Source organism: Diospyros lotus, chromosome 1 (assembly GCF_014633365.1).
Source record: "Diospyros lotus cultivar Yz01 chromosome 1, ASM1463336v1, whole genome shotgun sequence".
NCBI classification, from domain to species: Eukaryota; Viridiplantae; Streptophyta; class Magnoliopsida; order Ericales; family Ebenaceae; genus Diospyros; species Diospyros lotus.
Window position 1 is genome coordinate 23,428,389 of NC_068338.1, and position 17,379 is coordinate 23,445,767.

General features: G+C 38.1%; 1 protein-coding gene across 2 annotated transcripts in view; it reads left to right on the forward strand.

The window, feature by feature from the left end:
- Positions 1-17,379, forward strand: part of LOC127801364 (uncharacterized) — a 70,766-nt gene that overhangs the window by 32,995 nt on the left and 20,392 nt on the right. The window contains exons 6-9 of one of the 2 annotated variants that reach the window (XM_052336395.1): positions 1,849-1,936; positions 4,839-5,024; positions 6,159-6,320; positions 10,221-10,414. In XM_052336395.1, the coding sequence (XP_052192355.1) occupies positions 1,849-1,936; positions 4,839-5,024; positions 6,159-6,320; positions 10,221-10,414 (630 nt within the window). The remainder of the gene's footprint in view (positions 1-1,848; positions 1,937-4,838; positions 5,025-6,158; positions 6,321-10,220; positions 10,415-17,379) is intronic. The other variant, XM_052336402.1, reaches the window with a different exon arrangement.

Consider the following 17,379-nt stretch of genomic DNA (forward strand, 5'->3'; position numbering starts at 1 on the left):
GCACGTCTCCACTTGAGCCATTCTACCTCGATTAGTTTGAAGAAAATCTAGTGAAGGCCCTTCTATATCATTTTTAATGTTTCTTTTACACTTTTTGACATGACAGTCAAAAGAATCATCCTCTGTAAGAAGCAAAAAAACCAGAAATCAGGGGTTTCAAAGGGACATGCTGCATATATTAGACTGCATTGTGTGTCTTATAGTCAGGCTGTGAAAACTGATGTTACATGTGGTTTTCTCCATGCAAACAACCATCCTCACAGTGTTTACTAATAATGATGGATTAATTGTTCTTAATATCATGTGATAAATTCTTGTGATTGAATTAGCTTAATGACCAATTCCCAGTCTGTAATTTGGCAAGAGACTTTTGGGACATGATAAAATATAGAAGGATGTGAACACTGCTATTAAACTGTTAATTATATAAAGGTTGTTTAGTTTATACAAATGAGAAAAAGAGGATAACTTATCATCTGTCAATTGCTTTTTCCATATTCCTCTCCAAAGGAGGCTGACACCCCAATAACACTCAGTTGCTTGTACAAAGACTGAATTGTAAAGGTACCTCTCTTTTTTAGGCGCCATATTCAGCTGTTCTCCCCTTGCCCTATCAGAGAACTTTTATGGAGTTCCAGCTCCAGTGTGCACACTTATTGGGACTTTACTAGTTCTTAAAGTTTGTTGTTTGGCCTGTCAAAACAATTAAAGGGTTCTGCTGTTGAGTCATTTAAGCAGTCCTTGCCATTTTAGTGATTCAAAGGCAGCCCATTTGAAGTTAGTTACACAGGCCTAGAAGAAGATGGGCATTTTGCAAAGCCAGCCTTCCAAGGCAAAAGTATCCTGATGCTGGAAAACCAGGCCCAATAACCTCTTATGTTTCCCTAAACTCCAAAGGGTCCAGATACCTTGTACTTTTTATTAAATGCAAAGCTTTTACTTCTAAACTTTCAATTGTATAAAATGTTTTTTGCTGAGAATTGTATGTTATATTTACATGTTCATTATATTGTTTCAACATAATTCTATTTATTTATTTTTCACAATTTAGACTTTTTTGTGTCTACTTTTCATAGATACATTATTACATCTTTTTTCCTCTTACATTGTAGAATCTTGCAATCCTTGATCTGATTCTATAAGCCCCACCAATGATTACATAAGATCTTGATTTTGATAAGCTTAGTTCTTGGAGCTTCTTATTGTCTAGGGAAGAGGTTGCATGGGTGAATGCTTCTCCACTTTCTTGTAAGATGATACTGTTCAGTCCTAGTGGTTTAGTTGAAATTTCCAAAATTAGGAAATTGACTTGATGACAACTTTTTATAGCTTTCTTAAGATCATTCTTTGAGGGCAGGGGAAGATAGATGAATATGAGCCTAACTAGAGGAGGTACCTTTTAATTTGCTTGTCCTATAATGGCCTTTATGACATAGATGGCCAGCATTTCTTGTTTGGATTTGTTGAAATCAAGGGCTCTCACTGGGCTGTGTTCTTTGTTTGTTATGTTACACTACGTTCCATTCTCATATTGGATAACTGAGGGAGCATAGGCTTCTTATCATGGATTAGGGGTATATGTGCAAGAAGATTATTCTGAATATAGTCCATACTTTGATTATTTTTTTGTGACATCAAGTGAAGGAAATCCTCTACAAATATAGTCCATACTTTAAATGCTTTGAAATTCCAGGTGTTATTTTTGTCAAGACTCGAGCTCTTTTCTTTTTTGTATTCATTTATCATGTGTGCACTGTTGTCTTGCTTATTCTTACTATATACAGAGCTGGGGTTCCTTTCTGTTTACTTTAACCTGAATTTCCAATTTGTTTTTGGTTGATTAAAAAGCTTTCAGCCTCTTCCTATATCGGCTCTTTCCGGAACTGGAACAGGAGAGCTTCTTGATCTTGTTTGTTCAGGACTGAGAAAAATAGAGGTATTTGATTCCTAAAATTGGCTTGCAGTTTCACGCTTATCAGAATTACCTTATTTGATGAATTCCTATACTTTTTTTGGCCCTGTGGAATGATCCCTATCTTGTTTCTGTATCTTAAGTTAAAAAATCTGTATAGCCAAGTGTCACACAAACAAACCCTAGTAGGGAAGCCTCAACGACAATCACTTTACCGCAAGGCTAAAGGAGACAGAGCTAGTCTATGTATTTCAGGCAACTTAATGGCTTCTCTTCGGTATCAAAAGCTACATTAACTCTTTTTAGAGAGAAATGATTTAAGGGGTTCATGTGTGGCATTTTGATAGCTTATCTTCAAGAATTGACCCCTCCAGTTCAATTGAATTAGTCATCAAAAACAATGTGTTGCTTTTCCAAAACTGAATGTCATTAGTTTGAAAAATCCTTGAAATCCCACATTTTCCTCAAATGATTTCTAAATTCTGTGCATTTACAATTACATAGCTGAAAATTGTGGAAAATAGCTTAGAACTGAACAAGCCATATCAAATTGGTGATTGGTATCACTATGGGACATAGCCAAAGAACAATTTGAAGCAACAATAGACGACAAGAATGGAATTCATACCTGCCACTTATGGCCAAAACAGAGGCCGATTTGTCATAAATTTGTAGATACCATCAGTAAAATAATCTCTAGTTTTGTGAAAACAAGTATTACATTAGTGAAAGATACCTCAAGAAAATATCAGGGGAAATGGATGCTAGGCTCATTCATTAACAAGTACTGAAAAAAAAAAGAAGCTTGGAATTACTGCTTGAGAGATTTTTTTAAATAAAATTCAGGAAGTTTCTTAGGGTTGATCACATGCTTACCAAAAGGAGTTGCACTAACACCAATTCTGGAGGCAATTACATGGATTAAGCCAAGGTTAATGGAGGCTTTTATGAATTTGTCCATGAACACATCAAAGTGGCTGCAAGTAATTACAGTTTGAAAGCAAAACTTTGCAGCCTATGCGAACAACTCAAATCAAATCACTTGCAGTCAATGTTGTAGGTGTTGAAAGGACTAAGTTCTATCAACCAAATAAGCAAGAAAACAATTGCCCTCAATTCAAAAACTGTAGATGCATATTTAAGGTAGTAATAATAAGAAGGTAGTTGGAACCTAAATGTTAATGCAGGAAAGTTGCTTACATAGGTGAAAATGAAGCTAAACCGAGCCTATCTTCTCATCAAACAACTGAAAGCAGTATGGGGGGACCTACAACCAAGTCTAAGAACTTCTTGTATTTACCTTTCTATTACGAAAGAGAATAAATGTAAATAAGGTCGGTCCCCCCCCCCCCCCCCCCTCCCTCCCCACCACCACACACCTACCCACCCAAAATTCAGTGGATGCCTCAAAAAAACCATAATCCAAAGAAACAAAAGGTCAAATCTCCTTAGGGTTGTTATTGGCTCTATATTCATGCTTTCTACAAAAATACCAGAAGTGCTGTACAATTAATTGGTTTCTATATTTTTTGTGTTCAAATCCTTCATGGTAACTGTGTGTCAAAATTTGCTAGATGACTTCAAATTGATTCTTATATGATTACACCAGAGGAGCTCATTGGTGCAAGTTGAAAACACTGGAAAATCACTGTGAATGGATCCCTCACATTGGAAGAAGAAATCCTTCACCAATGGCTTTCATTGCTTGTAGATGACTTCTCTAGTGATATGTTTCTGTCAAAACAACTGCTGTATGCACGCTAACAGTGTTTTTGTAGCTTGTGGACTTTAGGTTTGCTATATTGAATAGCATCGATGTACAGTTGTGTTACACCCTTCGGTAGAACTCACCCTCAAAAGTTAGTTGTCAAGGGGAGGGTGCCGAAGAGATTATAAACCCCACACCAAGAGACTAAACTTCCGATATGGGACAAGTCCCATATCTTATAGTGGATCATAACATACCACCACGCTTTGGAGTCCGGCGCTCACAACGATAGGTTGTGCAGTAGCCACGGCTAGTCCTAGACGAACACTGCAATACTGGTGTCACCTTCGTCGCCACGCGATTGCAACTGGGAGACATGAGACCGGCTCTGATACCACAGTTACACCCCTTGAGTAGAACTCACCCTCAAAAGCTAGTTGTCAAAGGGAGGGTGCCCAAGAGGTTATAAACTCTATACCAAGAGCCTAAACTTCCAATATGGGACAAGTCCCATGCCTTGCAGTGGACCATAACAAGTTGGAACTTTGAAATTATTTTGGAAAGTGTTAGGATTCAAATACTTAGGTATAAATAGAGAATGGGTAAAGACTGGATTAGATACCAAGGCCATCTTTACTTGTATTTATTTAAAATTCAGAACTTATTCCAAAGACATTTACGTCTATTCAGTGTTCTTTGAATTTTTTTTTTCTTTTGCAAGTGTCTTTTTAACATATTTAGCAACTATATTATATCTTGGCCTTTTCTAGTTTATTATTTTGTGGAACAACTCTTGGATTTATTGATCTTTAGATAAATAAATTTATTCTATAAAGGTGCAAGAGGCAGTTCTATTTTACTTCTACCTTTTATATACACAACATAAATAATACATATTCAAATTTATGTATTTAATACATGAGATAAAAAGAACGAGGTTACTACATGTAGGATCCTAAAGACTTTCCTTTCAGACTCTCTGCTTTGCAGTTCCTCTTAGAATATCTAGTAGTTTTCATACTATACAATCTTTTTCACATAAATAAGTCATGGATTCTGGGTTACCAAGGAATTCTGTAACTCGTCTGTCATACCATCACACTATCTTGAGTTTGTTGTTTTGCGATGGTGCACTTCTAATTTTTAGCAGTCTTGATAAGATTGTAACTACATTACTAAATTCTCCTTAACTATGCTGATAAATTTTTTTGTGCTTAGTCACAGGACTCAGAGAATATGGATGATGAAAATTATGTTCCTGCTATTGCAATAGTTGGCCGACCAAATGTTGGTAAAAGTAGCATTTTGAATGCATTAGTTGGAGATGACAGGGCAATTGTCAGTCCTGTCAGTGGTACTACTCGTGATGCTATTGATACTGAAATTACTGGACCAGATGGACAGGTTAAACGTTTCTCAAAAACACTAAGTTGTTCAATTTGGAAAATGTTTGTTGACTATAGTGATCATGTTACTTTATACTTATCATAAAATCTTAGGATCTGAGAGATTCAACGAAACTTTTTATGAACAAAATAAATTGTTATTTGGTAATTTTGCACCTGTTTGTTTGATGCATTATTTCTGCACAAACATGGGTATCGAGGTATCTTTGGCTTGCTTGCTTTGAGCACCTTAAAGAATGAAGTTAAAAGGATTCAAATACAGCGGCATACCATACCAGATTACTTCTGCTCAGCAAAAGTTGATTCCGAGTGAAATAATAATTTTTCTGTCCAAACAATTAAGCAAAGATTGATAATCATAAACTGAGAGGCTCATCAGATGTGTTAGTTGAATTATGGATTTGATTCAAATGCCCATCAGTTGGACAAGGACATTTGGTGCAAGATAATGTTCCAATAGCCAAAGTTTAAGATCCTCATAGTTTGCTTTTGTTTCAGCAGTTGTAGTTGGGGAAAGATGAGCTTACTTCTTGTGTACTTGAATGAATATGAGCTCAATGGTGTGTTGAAGCAAATTGAGTTATACATGATTTGCTTTCTTGAGCAATGCATTTGTAGAAGCAAAAGATTTTCTGCGAATGAACCAAATTTATGGTTAAATATTTTCAATTTATCTCATATGATTCCTGATGCCTTATGAAGGCTACTGTGGTTACCTGATGTCCCCCCCCCCCCCCCCCCCCCCGCACACATGCACACACACACACAGAGGCCCAAAGAAAGAAAACCTAGAATCTGTCTAGAAGCTAATATATTTTGATCTTTTTCTGTGGGGCTTCTTATTTATTTAGAAGTTCACTCTTTAACCAATTAATAAGAATACATTATTAGAATTATTGGCAAGCTATCAAACATCTCAGTTAGGAATTTAATTTCTGTTCAATCACTGCTTACTTAATAGAATAATTGAACCCCTGTTGATTGCATGTGTCAAGGGGTGACTACAAGATTTATGTTTTGCTTTATCTGAGTGGAAGATCAACTTTTTATGCATTTTTGCAATCCATATTTTTACCCTTGCACTCTCAATGTTATGAAAAACTTACACCAGTCATTTCCCTTATGTCGGCAGAAATTCCAGCTTATTGATACTGCTGGAATAAGAAAAAGAGCCTCAGTAGCTTCATCGGGCAGCACAACCGAGGCTTTATCTGTTAATCGGGCTTTTCGTGCCATTCGTCGTTCTGATGTTGTCGCACTTGTCATCGAGGCCATGGCCTGTATCACAGAGCAGGTATTTTTTCCTCAGTTTCTGTGTAGATGGAATATTTCATGAAAATGCAGCTCTAATGATTCAGGCTCAAGGTAGAAGTGTACTTGGGGGTTAGGAAAGGGATCTCTCTTCTGTCACCCACAAACACCCTTGCACAATAGTGAAATTGGCAGTTATACCTCCAGAACTGCAATTTGATCTTGTCATCATTACAGGGTTTGCTATTTTCTTAAATGGAAACAGGATGATATTTATGTTGCTTTTCTGGTTGGGCTTTATCAGTATGGCATTTGATGCTGCATCTTGAATATTCTGATTTGCTTCCTGTGTTGTTTCTGGAGACGTCAAATTTTTGGTTGAGTACTTTGTGATTATTTTTGTATTAAATCAGTAACAATAAAATAGGCATTATTGCACTTCAGAGGTGAGGATAGCAAGCACAAGGAGACTGAGGTTATTTCCTTTTGCTTCCGTGTGTAGGAATTGGTTTTTCATTAAAAATATGACTACTACTGATGCAGAACCTGAACCAAGGAAAAAAATAGGAATCTTGATTACTGAAACCAAATATCATTAACCAATATTTTTCATCTAAGTCTAACCTGCAATACGTCACTAAAGGATTATTTATAGACAACTAATAGATAAAAATCTACTCTAACTAGGATTCCTTGACCCAATATAATTAAGATTATAAAGATAATCCCAATCTGATTAGGATTCTTGGAAATAAAAGAAATCAAAAGAAACTAGGAAACAAATTAAAAATAAATAAACTAATAAAACAATATTATTTTCTATTTTTATGCCTAAAATATTGTTTTCCAAAATATTTGTTTCTACGATCTTTATCAACTATCCTTCTCCGTATCTCAAAACCTTAATATTTAAAGGTCTTAGATGGGATTATGTGGCCACTCTGATATACTTCAACCCATGAAGCAAAGAACAGGTATGGACATACATACTGAGATGAACATGGACATATTACAATGATTTGAAGAAAATGAGGATATGGACACAATGGGATGTGGCAAAAAGTTTGTATTTCATATAATTCTATCAAACTAATATCTGTGAACAACCAAAAAAAAAAGAAAGAAAAACTACTATTATTTAATTCAATTCAATAAATGTAGATACAATTCAGCATACAAGGAAATATCTTTTCATAATGTATACTATTGTATAATTGTACTACAAATTCAAAAAGCATTTAATTTAAAATTCAATGAGTTACCCATCAGGAATGGATAAGTCACTAGTCAATAAAACACCAGTCAACACTAAGTGTTTTTGAAAATAGAAAAGGTACTGGCTGAAGATTCAATTCTGAATCCAACTTCAACCAAGTTACTGTTTTGCACATTGAATGAGTTATAACCATTGGAAACACGATATGGCGCATTTGACACCTAGAATGTCTCATGGGCTTGTCGTCCAATGCCTTTCTGATATGGATACGACACCTAAATTCAAAGTGCCATGCTTTATAGATTTTAGCATACCTGTAGCAAGGAAAAGGTTGAGAATGGCTAGGGTAAGAATTCTTATTACTGACGAGCAGCAGTCACACTTCAATGTGCTCAGAAGGCTCAAGTACTGCTCTTTGGTAGACTGCTGAAGTTAAAAGAAAAAATATACTAGATACCTACATGTTTGGGATATGAGGCACCATTAAATCCCAGTAGTAGTGATCAACAATATATTCAGCCTCCTAAACACAAGTGTCAATCTTTCTTTGATCCGTGTTGGGAGCTCCCTCGGTGAAATGATATGTTCTATAGCCCGTCAGGTACCTTGCACCATTGCAAATATTTACTACCATTCAGTTTTCTAGTAGTCAATTGTTTAGGCGATATTATAGATATAGCAAACTTTGGACTCCATTTGTACTCCCAGTGGACAAATCTCACTGTAGAGTGATAAAGCGACCACGGAGCCCTGCATACAAGCAGAAGACAAGTCCTGCAAAAGCACAAAAGGTTACCCTAATAGTATAATGTCTGAAAGCCCAAATGTAGCATACAATGACAAGTTGGAGGAAGGTGAGTTAGCTGGTGGTGGCCGTAGCCTAGTCAGGGATTCAATGCACTCACTAGACTTTCGTCTGGTAGGTCTTACATCCTAGCAACCTTGTCACAAGTGAAGGTGCATGGTGATGCATCAGCGACGAGACCCCATGAGGGTCTCATTGACAGCGGACATGCCTTTCAACGGGTCCATCAGTCCAAACAGGTGCTTAACATACTCATTTTGTAGTCGTAGCCTATTTTTGTATGACTGTGACCATGTAAGACTCCAAAATGCTTTAGAACACGAAGAAATATAACTAAGACGATCATGAGTAGCAAAACACGTGTCACGTTCTAATGGTTTGGGTGGCTTACAAGTGAGGGTAGTTATAGATGTTATGACTTGTACCTAGAGAAGGCTATATGCAATTGTACTTTTTTTCCAGTTTTGGTGGGAGTTGAGGCGAGGGGACTCAGTATATAAAGACCTGATCCCCATCTGCCTAGAGGCATCTGGAAATTCAATCAAATTAATCTGAATTTCTCCCTCAGCATTCTCTCTCTCTCTCTCTCTCTTTTCACACTCTGTTTCTCCCATTTCTTTACTGAATTTTCTCAGATCAAACTGATCAGTGAGAATTCAGCATCAGATCAGAGATCTGACAACACATTGATACCATTTTAAGTTTGTACGGAATGGAGAAAGACTGCAGAACCAACTAGAATAGAATATGTACTTAAACAATTCTAGTTTGTACTTAAACTAAAATAGAATATGTACAATCCTATTATGATATTGCTATATTAACAGGAACATTATCGCTGATAGATATTAGCTAGTGGCTCTTACCTTAAATTAGCTATGATTTCCTGCTAGAAGCTAGAAATCTTAGAAAAAACACTTTAATCTGCATTCCATAACACTTCTTAATTTTTATTCAACTCCTCAGCTTAAAGTTTCTCAAAGACTGGGCAAAGAAGACCCATTGGTCTGCTTTAGACTGACTATAGATGACAATATCACTAAAATAGCCCACCACAAAATGTTTTCCTATAACGGGATGTAAAACCTGATTCATTATTTATCATTTGAGATGAAAAAATCTCAACAAGATCATTTTTGTAGATGTCTATTGCATGGAAAGATCCAGATTGATCCCACTCCAGATTATAAAGATAAGTTCTGTTGCTTTGATACTAGATAGTTGGGAGTAATATTGTCCCCTGTAGTGACAAGAGTCCTACTTAACACGGGGGAATGATGGAAATCATATTACAAACAAATTTAAACAATTAGTTTATCTGGAAATGTTTATTTAGTTAGGAAGTTTATTTCTGGTAGGATTAAGAAATTTTCTTTTATTCAATTTTTTTTCTTTATTTCCTCATTGAACTATCCTAGATGTGCATATATTATTGACTGTAATGAATTTTTGGACATTTGAAATTGATAATTAATTATTGACTACAAACCTGGTGACTCTTCCTTAAGGATTTTCTTCTCTCTGAAAAAGCTCTAATTTCATCTTGACATTCTTAATGTGAATTCATTCTCCAGTAACCAAACAAAGCACTTGTTTACCACTGTTGTGTCTTTCCATTGTTAAGAGGCAATCTTGGTTTGGACCTCAAGAAACTTTTTTAGTTGTAGAAAATGATATTACAACCACAACCCTACTGTATTGAAGTACTATAATATTGAAATTTGCTAAAGGCCCAATGTTCAAGTGGCTTATGTTAGATGCAAAAATAAAACTTTTTTGATGATTGACTGATATATGGAGTGTGTTATAATTCCATGAGTTTCTGGCTTATTGTTCTTCTGCTTCTTATCTCTTTTCTTTTCTTTTCTTTTACCAAATAATCCATTTTAGTAAACTTCTGTTGTTTTGCCTGAATTTCCTAGGATTGGAGGATTGCTGAAAGGATAGAAAGAGAAGGAAAGGGTTGCCTGATTGTAGTAAACAAATGGGACACAATACCAAATAAAAACCAGCAAACTGCAATGTATTATGAGCAAGATGTTCGAGAGAAGCTACGCCTTCTTGGATGGGCACCTATTGTTTACTCAACTGCAATAGCTGGGCATAATGTTGAGAAGTATGCTTAAATATTAACAAGATCTTCTCTGTGCAGTACTCTTTACAATTCAATTGCATTATCTAGAAAAGTCTGTCACCATGTCCTATCCTTGCCATCATTGAGGCATGACATGGTCAAAGAACTAACCCACACTAACTCAAAAGCACATGCATATGTCCTTAGTTCCTTGGAATCAAAGTCAATCAGTATCTTTTTTGGTGGTTTTCCTGTATTCTTGGTACAAATAAATACCCTTATGTATTTGGTATTTAGTCTCAGGTTGCTGGGAAGATGTGTACTAGGTGAATGTATTATTTAAATGTATTAATATGCAAGTCTTTTCCTGCTTACTTGTGGTAGATATGCACGACATAGCACCCTTTATATTCCTCTATTTTGTCACTCTTGTAGTTAATTATTTTTTCTGTTTCTGTATTCTTGTTTTATCATGTTTCTGTTGATAAAACCATCCCACAATTGGAGACTTCTTGGTGTAGACTCATGCCTATACCTTAACGAGAGTTGCCTACTTGTACAGCTATTAGTCCAAAAGGTTTGTGTTTTCTGTGGAGAAAGTAGAAGACAGCTGTAAAGAATCAAATCCAGAATGACTCTGAAAGATGTCATTCGTGGCTTAGAAGACTTTATTTTCATTCTGACATTTGATCAATCAAGTCCATCCATCCTCTGGGCCTGCTGAAATCATTCGAGGGCTAATAGTCCCTAAAGAAATTAAGGCTTTGGATTGGGAATTGGGTCATAGAAATGGTAGTACTTGTGATTATCTCCAACTGAGATAAAGTATTATCAAAATGACATGTTAAACATATTATACGGTAATAAGTTTACCATCTAGATATGCGTGCAAGCCACCCACTTCATTTGGATATGATAATTGTGAAGATTAGGAAGTAAACCCTAGCTTTTAATATGTATAAAACCACTTAATTAAATTCATAGACTATACACTTATATATATATACAAATACAATGGGCCATGGGCTCTATCATAGGATTAACCCTAGACTATAACCATATAACTCAACACTCCCCCTCAAGCTGGAGCATATATATCATATGCGCCAAGCTTGCTACAAATATACTCAATTTGAGGACCCCTGAGAGATTTAGTGAAGACATCTGCTAACTGATCATTGGAATTGACAAAATCTGTGGTAATACAGCTAGATAAAATCTTCTTTCGGATGAAGTGACAATCTGTCTCGATATGTTTGGTCTTCTCATGAAAGACTGGATTGGAAGCAATATGTAATGCAGCTTGATTGTCGCAAATTAATCTCATCTGTGATATCTCCCCAAACTTGAGCTCCTAAAGCAATTGTTTTAACTAGATAAATTCACACGTTGCCAAGATCATAGCACGATATTTTGCTTCAGCACTCGACTTAGCAACAACCTCCTGCTTCTTACTTTTCCAAGATACTAGGTTTCTTTCAACCAAAACACAATATCCTAAAGTAGACCATCTATCAGAAGGAGAACCTGCCCAATCAGCATCAGAATATCCGACTACTTGAGTATGACCCCTGTCCTCATACAATAGTCCTCTACCTGGAGCTCCCTTAATATACCTGAGAATCCGGACTACTGCATCCCAGTGGCTATCACAAGGAGACTATAAAAACTGACTGACAACATTGACTAAGAAAGAAATATCTGGGCAAGTGATAGTGAGATAATTAAGTTTTCTGACTAGCCTGCAATATCTTCCAGGATCAACAAGAGGCTCCCCCTGTCCTGGTAAGAGCTTTACATTAGGGTCCATAGGAGAATCTATAGGTTTACAATCAAGCATCCCAGTTTCTTCCAGAATGTCTAACACATACTTCCGTTGAGAGATAACAATACCAGAACTGGACTGAGCAACTTCTATGCCAAAAAAATATTTAAGTAACCCCAAGTCCTTAGTATGAAAATGATGGAAAAGATGTTTTTTCAACTGAATAATACCATCCTGATCATCACCGGTAATAACAATATCATCCACATAGACAACCAAGTATATATACTTCCCCTGTGATGTGTGTTTATAAAAAATCGAATGATCAGACTCACTACGAGTCATACCAAAGTCTTGAATGACAGCACTGAAACGACCAGACCAGGCTCGAGGAGACTACTTGAACCCATATAGTGAGCGACGGAGTTTACAAACCTGCCCAGACTCCCTTAGAGCAACAAACCCAGGAGGTTGCTCCATATAAATCTCCTCCTGAAGCTCACAATGTAAGAAGGCATTCTTAATGTCCAGTTGATACAACGGCTTGTGGCACATAGTTGCTATAGAGAGAAACAAACGCACAGAGAACATCTTAGCAACAGGGGAAAAAGTGTCACCATAGTCAAGGCCAAAAACCTGAGTATACCCTTTGGCAACCAAACGAGCCTTGAGGCGATCAACCTGCCCATCAGGACCCACCTTGACAATATAGATCCACCGACAGCCGACAAGAGATTTCCTTAGGGGTAAAGGAACCAAATCTCAAGTACCATTGGAATGCAAAGCAGTCATCTCATCCACCATTGCTTGTCGCCACCCCGGATCAGAAAGTGTCTCACTAATAGTCTTAGGTACTGAAAGAGAGGATAAGGAAAACACAAAAGCACAAAAAAGAGACGAGAGACGGTGATAGCTAAGAAAATTATAAATAGGATGAGGATTGGGAGAAGAACAGGTACCTTTTCGAAGGGCAATAGGAAGCATATCCTTAGAAGGCAAGACCGCGACAGATGGAGAAACTGGAGTAAGATGTGAGGCAGCAGGAGTCGCTGAAGTAGTAGGAGATGCGGGAGAAGGCGCAGGAACATCTCCACCGGGAGGAGACCGAGGCTAATGACGCCGATGATAAACCTGCAATAGGGTAGAAGAAGGAACATGGAGAATAGGAGCAGGAGGACTCGCGGGAAGAGGGATGGCCTTAGAAATGGGTTGACACTCGGAATGAGGCGAAGAGTAGAAAGGAGACGACTCAAAGAAGGTAACATCCGTCGAAAGAAAATAGCGGCGGATGTCAGGAAAATAACACTGATAACCCTTCTGAAGGCGAGAGTAACTAAGAAAAATGCACTTGATGGACCGAGCAGACAATTTATCTTGACTGGGAGACAGATTATGGACAAAACAGGTGCAACCAAAGACACATGGAGGAAGAATATATAATGGTTGATCAGAAAACAAGAGAGTGAGGAATTTGGTGCTGAAGAACTGATGAGGGCATCCTGTTAATGAGATAGCAAGCAGCAAAGACAGCTTCAGCCCAAAAGCGAAAGGGGACATGATGATGTAGAATAAGAGTACGAGCAGTTTCAATCAAATGTCTGTTTTTACGCTTAGCAACCCCATTCTGCTATGGTGTATATGCACAAGACAATTGATGCAAGATCTCCTGAGAAGACATAAAGGTAATAAAGGGAATAGAAAAATATTCAAAGGCTTTGTCACTGCGTAATACTTGGACAGATGTATGAAATTGCGTTTTGATTTCAGCACAAAAGGATTCAAAAATTGAGAATAATTCAGAACGATTTTTCATTAAATATAACCATGTGCAACGAGAATAATCGTCTATAAACGTTACAAAATATTGAAAACCCAAAACAGACACGACACGACTAGGACCCCAAATATCGAAATGAACTAAAGCAAACGGGGACACAACCTGATTATTGACACGCTTTGGAAAAGAAGTGTGAGATTGTTTTCCAAGTTGACAAGACTCACAATGAAAAGACGACAAACTAGATAAACTGGGGATCATCTTCTGAAACTTAGCCAAACTAGGATGTCCCAAACAATTGTGGAGAAGAGCAGGAGACTCAGTCACCGAGCAAGCAATAGGCGATGTAGGAAGGTCGAGATGATAGAGACCCTGCGACTCACATCCGACGCCAATCATCTGTCCCGTACCGCAATCCTGGATAGTAACAAAATGATCATCAAAGGTGATAGAACAATTTAAGGCACACGTAAGTTTACTAACAGAGACAAGATTAAAGGGACAATGAGGAAGATAAAGGACAGAATCTAAAGGCAGAGAAGGTAAGGGTTTGGTAGTGCCAATAGCTTTAGCAACCGCTTTGGACCCATTGGCTAATTTTACAGAAGGTAAAGAAATAGAATTAGTAAAATGAGAGAACAAATGGGGATTACCAGAGATATGGTTAGAAGCACCTGAGTCCAGGACCCATGGTCCTGAAGAGGATGACTGAGCGAGACAGGCAGTGGAATCACCAGAGTGGGTGACAGAAGCAACTGTGGATGAGGTTTGCTGGGACGTCTTATACTTGAGATTCTCATCATAGTCAGCCCCAGTGAGAAGGACAGATTGCGGTGGATGACCATCAAAGGACTCAGATCGAGAACCATCAGCATGAGCAACATTAACACGAGGAGGGCGGCCATGTAACTTATAACACTATTCCTTAGTATGCCCCCACTTGTGACAATAGTTACACTTGAGGCGTTTGCCCCGATTACCATGATCTCCTCCCTGCTCGCCACTACTCTGAACCTGTGAAGCCATGATTGAATGATCACCTGCAAAAGAGGGAGGCACCGTAGGAACAGATGAAACCCGAAGAAGACGAGAATACACTTCATCCATAGTAGGTACAATAGGACTAGCAAGAATATGATCACAAACAGGAGCAAGCTCAGGACCAATGGCAGCAAGAGTACACACTATGAAGAACTTATCCCGCTGAGCTAAATCCTCCGCAGCAGTCTTACCAGCAGGTAACAAGGAATTAAATTCAGCTTTAATAGAGGCCATCCGACCAAGAAAATTAGGAAGAGTCAAACCCTGTTGTCATAAACTGAGCATATTAGACACCACTGAATACAGGCGTTGAATGTCATTAGTGTATAACGCCTTGGCCTAAGCCCACAATTCACAGCACGTGGTATAGTTAGTATAGATCGGATGAAGAGGGGGATCAATTGACTGCCACAGGAGACTGCACAACAGAGCATCAACTCTCTGCCACTTAGGTTTGTTTATGGTCACATTCTCGGCCTTGATAGTTAGATGATCCTGTAAGCCTTGACCCATACACCATAGTTCAACCGCCTTAGACCAAGAGATATAATTGGAACTACCCATCAACTTCTCAGTAGCAATGGCTGGAGAGGGAGACAATACCAGAAAAGGAGCCAGATTTACTAGTACCAGCCATGTTGGATAAAAGGGAGCCCTACAAGATCAACAGATCTGAAACAAAAGGGTTAAATAAGTCGAAAAAATAAAGGCTGGATGATCCAGCATAGAGAACAGGTGTGCTAGAGCGACGACAGATGGCGGATGTCGGTGACCGGCGGCTGCGAATGGCGACGAAACCACCGGTGCTGGGATGAACTGAAGGAGGCGAGTCCAATGGTGAAGACGACATTGCGATCGAAGCACTAGTAAGAGAGATCGGAGCAAAAACGTCTCCGTGAACAGTGCGAGAGAGGCGGCGCGTGGCGGCCGCAACAGCGACGATCCTCCTAGGGTCAATAGATCGGAGGCCAGCGAACACAACAGTGGTGGTGGTGTGCGTGATCGATGGTCGGACGGTGAAGACCCGTGGCTGACCAGCAGCGCGCGCGCGGTAGAAACGCAATGGGCAGCGACGGCGGTGGCATGACAGGCTGCGGCAGTCGGTGGCGACGCGACCGATGGTGTTCGTCGGTGATGTCAGGGGCGGCGGCAGCTAGGGTTTGTATGGTGGCTGCTAGGGTTTGTATTTTGGCTCTGATACCATGTGAAGCTTAGAAAGTAAACCCTAGCTTTTAATATGTATAAAATCACTTAATTACATTCATAGACTATACACCTATATATATATATACAAATACAATGGGCCATGGGCTCTATCATAGGATTAACCCTAGACTATAACCATAAAACTTAACAATAACAAATAGGTAAGCCTTAAGAGTCCAATTCGAACCTATTACAGATGTCTATATACATGAATAACATCATAACTGGATAAATGGAAATGTCAATATAGATTGATAATCACAAGTCATGTCTAAATCATCCTTTCACCATGGTAAAAAATATACAATATGTTATAAACAATGTCTGTGTATCCAAAAGCAGACATCCAAGTATGTAGATACCAAAACTATTTGCTACTCAGTTAAAGTGACAAAGACCTTCCAATGTTAACCAAAAACCAAAATCTTTAATGGTAACATGTCGAGTTCATAGGTTAAAGTAGGCTGTAGAATTGTATTTTTTATATTAGTTGTAGCAGATTATTTCTGCAAAAGATCAGTTACAGGTTGTAACTGATTTGTAACTATTGATTGGTGCCATGTACCTAGGGTTCAAGAGATAATTGGAAGGAATTGGGGGGAGGTATATCAGAAGAAAAGGAAGGGAAATTGAGAAGAATAGAAACAGTGAGAGAGATTAGGGAGAATCGAGAGAAAGAGAGGGAAATTGAGAGAGATTGAAATCAAATTTCATTCAATAATATTCTTGTATGACTTGAATTAGATTGGATCATCCTTATATACTGATCCGGCAGCAAAGGTTGGCGCCAACAAGGCTACCAAATATTCAAATCAATATAGTTGAAGGTAGTTGTCTTTTAGGTACCAATTGCTACAACTGCAATGCAACTAAAAGAAATTCATCTATTATCTAATTACTACTATGTTCTTGGGTCATGACAATTTTTCCCCCTTAGAGAAAGTTCTTGTCCCCAAGAACTTGCTGCAATTAGTCTCGTTTCTTCACCCAATCCCAACTTGCTCTTTTTCTTCTTTTCCATCTTCCAGCCCTTCCATATATAGTAACTGTTTCCTATACATGTGACCTAGGCTAAGCTGTTCTCCACATCAATAGCACAGCCCTGCTTGTCTCCTTTGTTCCATCAAAAGAGACTTGGTTGAATTGGGATTAGAATAAACCCTGTGACTAGGATTCCCTTCTAGATGTGAACTATTTGCTGGATCAATTTCGATTAGG